Source organism: Oncorhynchus nerka, linkage group LG24 (assembly GCF_034236695.1).
Source record: "Oncorhynchus nerka isolate Pitt River linkage group LG24, Oner_Uvic_2.0, whole genome shotgun sequence".
NCBI lineage: Eukaryota > Metazoa > Chordata > Actinopteri > Salmoniformes > Salmonidae > Oncorhynchus > Oncorhynchus nerka.
Genome location: NC_088419.1, coordinates 45,490,273 through 45,498,430, shown reverse-complemented (window position 1 = coordinate 45,498,430; position 8,158 = coordinate 45,490,273). Strand labels below are relative to the sequence as shown.

At 43.9% G+C, this 8,158-nt stretch overlaps 1 protein-coding gene across 2 annotated transcripts; it reads right to left on the bottom strand.

The window, feature by feature from the left end:
• Positions 1–227: 227 nt before the first annotated feature.
• Positions 228–6,414, bottom strand: LOC115108044 (sestrin-1-like). Of its 2 annotated transcripts, none has more exons than XM_029631938.2 (9): positions 6,183–6,414; positions 5,189–5,254; positions 4,838–5,038; positions 4,548–4,730; positions 4,015–4,254; positions 3,603–3,854; positions 3,226–3,416; positions 2,883–3,027; positions 228–2,756 (listed from the first exon to the last, which is right to left on the bottom strand). In XM_029631938.2, exons 1-9 carry the CDS (start codon positions 6,282–6,284, stop codon positions 2,670–2,672), a joined length of 1,467 nt encoding a protein of 488 aa, XP_029487798.1. In that variant the 5' UTR covers positions 6,285–6,414; the 3' UTR covers positions 228–2,669. The 2 variants fall into 2 exon arrangements, with proteins under 2 accessions (XP_029487798.1, XP_029487799.1); XM_029631939.2 differs by having other exon boundaries at positions 4,838–4,927.
• Positions 6,415–8,158: the final 1,744 nt, after the last annotated feature.

Genomic DNA, 8,158 nt, shown 5'->3' with positions numbered 1-8,158 from the left:
AGTATAATTCCAGGAGACGCTTGTGGATTTGACAGCTAACACAGTTTCACCTCCGACACCGCCAAAACAACCGCTATGCTCTCGTGTCTCCCATTTTTTTTTAAATGTTGCGTTACCGCGCTTTGAAATGAACAGCTCTAAGTTGAATAAAATAAGTCGGCTAAAGTGGATCTGATCGAATAGAGCCCTAAATCTGTGAACCGCTGTACACAAACAAAACAGAAAAGTATTGTAAACATGCTCCTCAAGTTTTTATTGTTACACAAATATAGACCAGGCAGTGCTGCTGCAAAGTGACAGCGTTTTCAAATCACATTAAAGAAAAAAAACGGCACTTCTTTAAAAACAAACCTCAGTTCCCCACTTCCTTGTCCTACTATACAAAATTAAAGCGTTCAGTGACATCACACAAGACAACCCAATAGCGTTTCATCAGGCATATTCAATGACAAACATTGTTTTCCACATGATAGATGTTTGTCTGGGTTGATATGAAACAGCTAGCTAATCATGGTGTTAAGAGCATCATTTGTTTAGTCTCATCCTTTTTCAGATTGTCATAAGGAAATGAGGCAGTCAAAAATAGAGGCAGTTCAGTAGAGACATACTGCTGGTGATTGAATGGACCAAGTCACCCTCTGTCCTTAATGGAAAAAAATCCCAAAGAGTTCAGTCTATAGCCAGTCATGCCAGGGAGTTTTTCCAGTGAGGACAGAAATTAGCAGAGCAAAGCTCAAAAGGTGATCCTAGAGGGAATGTCCCCTCATCTCATTGCACATTACAGACAAGTTCAAATGTTTTAGCACAACAGTTGTGGGAGTAACGTCCAACTCTGACTCGACCACATATGGACAAGGAAGGACCATTTGTGGTTCTGTTTGGGTCGTAACATTAACACAAGCAAACCACAGTTCAGTCTAGTGTGAATGGGAGGACTGACTCAACACAGGAAACTGAAACACTGCAAGGATTTGGACTCATACACCTAAGTCTTACGCGGTTGTGCGAAACAGTTCATTGTGTGGGAGCCACTATTGCATTAAAGTGTGCAAAATGTATCTAATAGCCAAATGTTTTCCTATATCATTGGAAACTAATTGATGGGAGAGCAGATGCATTATCTGCAAGCTGAACAATGGACATGTGCTGTGACTACAATTTGGTGGGTTTGTTGCATGAATGAGTGAACATTTTGATGCAGCAAAAACAGTTTTAGGGAGAAAACTAGAAAATAAGTTTATATTTAATTTCTTTAATAAAAAGTGTCTGACAGTCAAGTATGAAACCTTGACTTCCTACCACAACCACCTCCAAATAATGTACCATAATCATCTTATCAAACAATCAACTGTCTCAACCCACCCTCAGAAGAATGCAGTACTTAACTTGTTTTCAGTCAACAGAAATAGAAACAGTGGATTGGTCTGCCATCGTCTTTAAAAATAAAAAGAGCTGCTTTTGCACTGGTTAAGGCTTCCACAGAGGAAACAAGCTCAGCTATGACCGACTGCATCGACCACAGTTAGGACCAACCGGGCTCCCTACGAATGGAAGCCAAGCGACCCAGAGAAATAAAGAGTCATTCTGCTTGCCAAAGAGCACTTCTTAATGTGATAGAGGAAACAGAAGAGGTATGTACTGGTAAAACTCACAATACAAATCTTTGAAGGTGTTAGGATGACCAGGCCAGGGTCAAAGGGTGAATGTGGAAGACAAGACAGGTGACATAATCTTTATGACAACCGGAAGTCAATCCCCTAGAAGACCTGGTTTAAAAAAATATATTTTTAGCTTGTCTTTTTTCCTTACAGGACAAAGCTTCTACCAGAAACAAAACCGATCGATTTAACAGTCACCACACAAAAAGAGTGCCTTGCCCTTTTTTTTAACGCTTGAAATCCCACTTTTTTTTTTTTTATAAAACACAAACGCAATACTTGTCACAGAGAGCCTCTCATACTTGCAGTCAAACTGAATAGGTCTGTGTTTTTTTTTAGCTTTTCCAACACCTTTCTGTTCTCACACACACACACACACTCCTTGGGTTGGCTTACACAAACAGTTTAGGATGGTTAGGGTGTGGGGGTCAATATGACCCCATGCTTACATGAGCAGCAGTATCAGGCAGCACCTCTGAACACTGATATTACAAATCAGGCACACTACCACCCAGCCCAAATTATGATTTCATAACCTCCAGTTACAGCAATAACATCAACCCCATGATAACTTCTCTTAATACAACCCCCCACAAAAAAAGACCTATGATTACATTGAGTGTAGACTGGTGTACTGCTCTTCTTTCTGGAGAATTGCTGTGGGTTTGTCACACTAAGGAGATATCAGTGTCATCATCCACTGATATATATTGGAATACTGGAAGGTTGGCCACACACTCTTGCCAGAGGGAGTCTGCTCTAGGCTGCCCCCTCATGGAGAGTTTTGGCAATGCAGGCAAAGAGGACCAACAAAGCTCATCTTTCCACAAATGGGTTCAGATTATTATTTTTTGCAGTTATTTATTTTGCTCTCCCCCACCATTCTCTCTTTTGTTCCATCCATCACAAGGACGAGTGGAGCTCCTTTCTGTCCCCCCCCCATTGGTTTTTTAATTTATTTTAAAAGGTGTCCAACGAGAGTAAAATACAACGATAAACGCCAAAAGCACTTCATGTCATGTAGCAGGTGATCGCTCTCAGAGCGTAGAGCAGTTCTGCCTGCATGCGCGCTTCCATAAGAAGCAGATTTACGTGGACCTGGGAAAGGGAAAGGAAGCATTACAACACTGCTCCAGTCACTCAGATCAAGCACTATGTGAAACATAGAAACTTTAAATGCTACCAATAGAAACAAACCCACGGACAAATAAGTTATTCCTTCACCTTCTCGGAGTGCTGGAACTGCCTCCAGAAACTCTCATACATTCGTTTGGTGGTTTTCTCCGGGCTGCACACCATGGTCTTAATGTAGACCTTAAAGCTGCGGTCCAACAGCTGGTTAATCTCCCCGTAGTCATAGTCATCATACCTGAGACACACAGAGGGAGATCTGTTACAGCTACTGATGAATACAGATATTTATTTACTAAAGTATATTACTGTCCAAAATGAATGCACTTTGTCAATGTATTAAACACGTGCTAATATTAATGTTTTCATTGAATCTAGCATATGTCCTCTTGGAATAAACTAATTTGTATTCGTATTGTGCCAGTGAGTGGCGTACCTGATGCCGAACATGCAATGGATGTAGTTCCAGATAGCCCTGCGCAGCATGGTGGTGTCCACGTCTTTGTGCATGGCCATGGTATTGTAGGTCAGGTTGTAGGCCATCTGGAACTTCTCATCCAGCAGCTGACCAACATCAGGGTACAGACGGTTCACCAGGGAGTAGCCGTGGTCCTCCCAACTGTAGTCCTGCAGAAGAGAGAGGAGAAAAGAGGAAGGCAAGGTGCTAATCACAATGTCTGGATATCAATTGGTCAAATAGATAGATTACATTTAGAAAATGTTGCACTTGAAGCTTTTGAAAAAACACTTCACTTTCTCTCCATCCCTCCCTGTTTCTCCGTAAGTGAAGTTGTATGTGTGAGCATTATATACCTGCACTCTGAAGGTGGGTACATGTTCTCCTCTCCTGGAAAAGTCCTTGTAGCCGTAGCTGGGGTCTTCAAATAGCCTGGATACGTCTCTTGACTGCACACACTCCTCGTCCTCTGCAGTGGCCACCAGCATGCTCTCCGTCTTCTCCCTCTCGAAGCGGGTGGCCATCTCCTCCTGACTGGCTTCCTCTTCATCTCGACACTCCTGCAGCTGCTTCATTCTCTCCATCAGCACCTCCACCTCACCAGACACCTAGACAGGCACACAAACACGTTCTGGTCAGGGCATGGGTCATACATAGGGTGACCACAACCACAAGAGCCACTCAACTCACAACCACATCTTTGTCAAAGCCAGTAACTAACAAACCCTCAGCTTCACTTTCTCATACACAAATACACCATCCTCACACCTGATGGCTGCTTCTCCTTTCCTCCAGGTCGTTGCCGTGCCCATTGCCATTGGCGATGTCGCAGACACAGTACTGGCTGAGGGAGAGAGGTCTGAAGGTGTGCCCACCATCACTGTGGATCTCAGGGGTGATGCCACAGCCAAAGGTAAAGGATGCCAGGGAGTGGTAGTGTGTGAGGAGCACCACAGCATGGATCAGCTCAGCCAGGGACCAGCTGTGTTCTTCAGCCTTCAGCAGGTGCTGGGGAGAATAGAGAGTTGAAGTGTCAGTCAATCAGTGGTTTCCTTTGAATGGAATCTTATTTTCCTGTCTCTCAATTTCTACCCTTCCATTTGGTCTCTTCTCTCTACCCATACCTTCCATTTCATCTCTGCCCATTCCTCCCGCTTTCATCAAACTAACCCTGCCAAGTAACGGCCGCATAACTCTGGTGTGCCGCCACCCATGATCTCAGACTGTTACAAAACCCTGTCCCTTTGTCCAGTCCTGTGTGTGTGTGTGTGTTTGTCACAGGTCCAGCCCCAGCTGCCTACCTCAATGTGTGCCTTGGTAAGAAGCCAGGGCCGGTGGGCCAGGAGCTTGTTGAGCTCCCCAAGGGCCTGCAGCTTCTGTGGGGCTCCGTCCAGGCCATTCAGCCACTTGGGGTCCCCTCCCACCTGGAGGAAGTCGTTGACGTGGAGGTTGACCAGGTAGGAGCACTGGTGTCTGGCCGCAGCCTGGGAGGGAAGCGGGGGAAGGAGAGAGTTACGAGACTGTCCAAGTGTCTCTACACTACCATGGTAAAGCCACTGCAGAGTTTAGAGTAGGGCTTAAGGGGCCTCACCATGATGCCTATGTAGTGGCGGTAGTGCAGGGATAAGGGCCCATCCATCTGCAGCAGGTAGTGCTGTGTTCTCAGGAAACTCTCCAGGTACTGTGGGTGGAAGCCCATCACCAAGGAGATGTTGTCAAGACGACCCAGTGCAGCAAATGCGTCCTCAAATATCGATTGCGCCCTCGGATCTACTTTACTGACTTGAAGTATCTGGTGCCACAGAGCCAGTGAATACATTTTTACTCTCAATCACATATTGATATAATATGGCACTGCCATATTGTATTGGTAAGTTAAAAGGTGTAATCATTTTCACAAGTATAGAAAATCCTGTGGTGTAAATTAAGTTGTTCTCCTTACCTCCTTTTCAGGGATAAATCTACTTGGTCCATTTCCCAGTGGTCTTGGGATCCGAACTCCTAGGTCCTGCAAGTTAAGAGTACAGAAACACATTGTTCTGCAAGAACCAAATGCAACATCATGCGAAAACTCTAAATGTTGTTTTTTTGGGGGGGAGGGGGGGGGGGGGGTTGTGAGCCCTGACTGTAATATTGTCGGTCCTTCTGCAAGACATCTCTCACTCTCTCCACTAGATCACATATTCGCTCTACAGTCAGGTTGGAGAATTGCATGCACAGTCTGTGCAAAAGAGAAATCCAACTCATTTTGTTCACAATTTCGCTGTAGCAAGCTGCCATAACAGTAGTCTCTAGAAATGCGACAAGTGTCAAAACAGACAGATCAAACACTTGATAGATACAATTGTATCATGCGTGCGGCTGCTATTTAACCACTTGAGGTTGAAACACATTTAATACCCTAATTGATACGTTATTTGACACAATTATACACATTCAAGACACGATTGATATCTCATTAAAACATTAAAAACAGCAGTCGCTGATCACATGTTCCCTGGGGGCTCCATAGATAGCTCCTGTCCCTCTGCTCAGAGCAATGAAGTGGTAGAATGAATGACCTAGTCTTAGAAGAACTCGGGGCCAAAGATTGCTCGATAGCGACAACACGGTCTTGCATTCAAAGACACCAAGCGAACATTTTTGCTAAGAGCATATACGAAATAGAAGAGTTGACAATATGATGACAAAGCAAGAGAAGAAATGTAAAGCATTGACAAGCAACGCTAACTCTTCAAACGCGTAAACAAGGTCGGGACACAAAAGAAAAGACTGCACTGCAGTTCCTTCGCTCGCAGCCACAAAACAAAGTGTCCAAAGGGACATGAACTTGTCACAAATGAACACTCTAAAATTTCACAACGACGGTGCACGGAGTTTTAAAAACATGCATTCACTGTCAAAAACATTTGACATTTATTTTCCTTTTCTCTTACCTTTTTGCTTAGCCGTTCACAATGAGCGCATATTTTATATAAGTCTGTTACTGTAAATGAATTATTTTCCATTGTTTCTGTTGCTGCAGTTGCGTGCCTCATAATGTGTCTTCCTGCGATCCTGTGTTTCAGGAATATTTAAATTGAGGTTTCCGTTCTCGCTTTGTTTCTTGAGGGTAAAGTGCTCAATTGTCAGTTGTTGCAGCCCTACAGCAGAATACCGTTCAACCTCAGCACACACTCTGTAAATAAACTGAGCCATAGTTGAGTGAAGTGCGCCTCAGCCAATCGAAAGGCGAAAACAACCTCCATTCATCCAATGAGGTATAAGAGGACGGAGAAATAGGAGTGGACCGTGCGGAGAGAGGGTCTAAACGTGAACGCAGAGCGAGCCAGCCCCCAGGAAAACATAATCAATCAAGTATCTCATTTTGTTCCTTGCTTCTGCCATTGATCATGACAATGGATATCGAATGACACCATCACTCTGCAGCGCACAATGTGTGCATTAATCTATCTAAGTAACATAATAAACAAATGACTTTCATAGTTTTTAAGAGGTCCCTTTGACCAGCTGCCTTAATGTCTTTATTACATGATCCATAGGCGAATTTTCAATTTTTTAATTTTACCTTTATTTTACTAGGCAAGTCAGTTAAGAACAAATTCTTATTTTCAATGATGGCCTAGGAACAGTGGGTTAATTGCCTGTTCAGGGGCAGAACGACAGATTTGTACCTTGTCAGCTCAGGGATTCAAACTTGCAACCTTTCGGTTACTAGTCCAACGCTCTAACCACTAGGCTACCCTGCCGCCCCGGGGGGCATTCACTTATGTCATTCACTTTGCACGTTTTTATTTTTAATTCTTTCCCACCACAATGACCCACTACACTAATGTTTGCATGCACCAGCTATCTATGTCCTCATCTCAGTCATGTGCATTGAAAACAACTACCGATACAAGATTATTCAGCAAGCAGCAGCAAGTTTTTTTCTCTGTGAGTCCAATCTGGTCATGTCTCCTTGGCCAGCATCACCACTGTAAACAAGGTGGCCTACCGACAAGGTGGCCTACTGGCGTATATTATTATGGCACAGTAGGATATCTGGTCCTGCAAGACAGGACAGGACACAGCAGGTGTACAAACAACCTGAAATGAATCCCTGCTTATGGTGCATTTCAACTGAAGACTTAACCCAGTGTTTTACCCAAAAAGCTCAGACTTTTTTGTTTCCATCTATGCGGGCCGGTGCCTCTGTCTCACTGGGCCATGGCTCCAGCGGACCTGCTCTAATACTTGGTGTCCACCAGATGCATATGCGTTTTGTTTTGCTGGATGTCTAGCCCACATGTTCCGTACTTAACGCACATGTACTTTGCTTTTCAACTAGCTAAAAGCTAGCTAGTTGGAGTCTGTGTGTGTGTAACTCCATTTGTACCGACACATGGTAAGCAATGCATACAGTACACAGAATGCACCGCAGCTTAGTGAGGCACCCCCAACGTAGCGTTGTGGACTGCTCCATTGGCAATGAATGACTTCAGCCGGAACACAAAGAGTTTTATGCATCAGGCTATTGTGAGGAAGTGTAATCTAAGATAACGAGATCTTAGTCGCGTAATTTTATGTTTGGTGGAATATTTCTCAAGTGAAAAAATGTGCATGAAAACGAGTTCACTACTGTTGACCAATGACCGATGAAGGTGCATAGACTTCGGCTACCAAAATTGAGCTTGCAAAAAGAAAAACATTTGTGTGCATGAACAGTTGAAAAAACCCTTGCCGAAGCCCAAAACAAATAAAAACGTCAAAAAACCTAGACATAATATATGCACAAACTTTTCTGAACTGTTTTGGATGGGAAGCATGCGGAGGCCTTTAGACTATCAGAGCTCAGATAAAGCAGCCCAGGCCTAAACCAATCAGACTTGCGGTATAGCACCTCAAACAAACCTAACAGGAAGTCTAGATA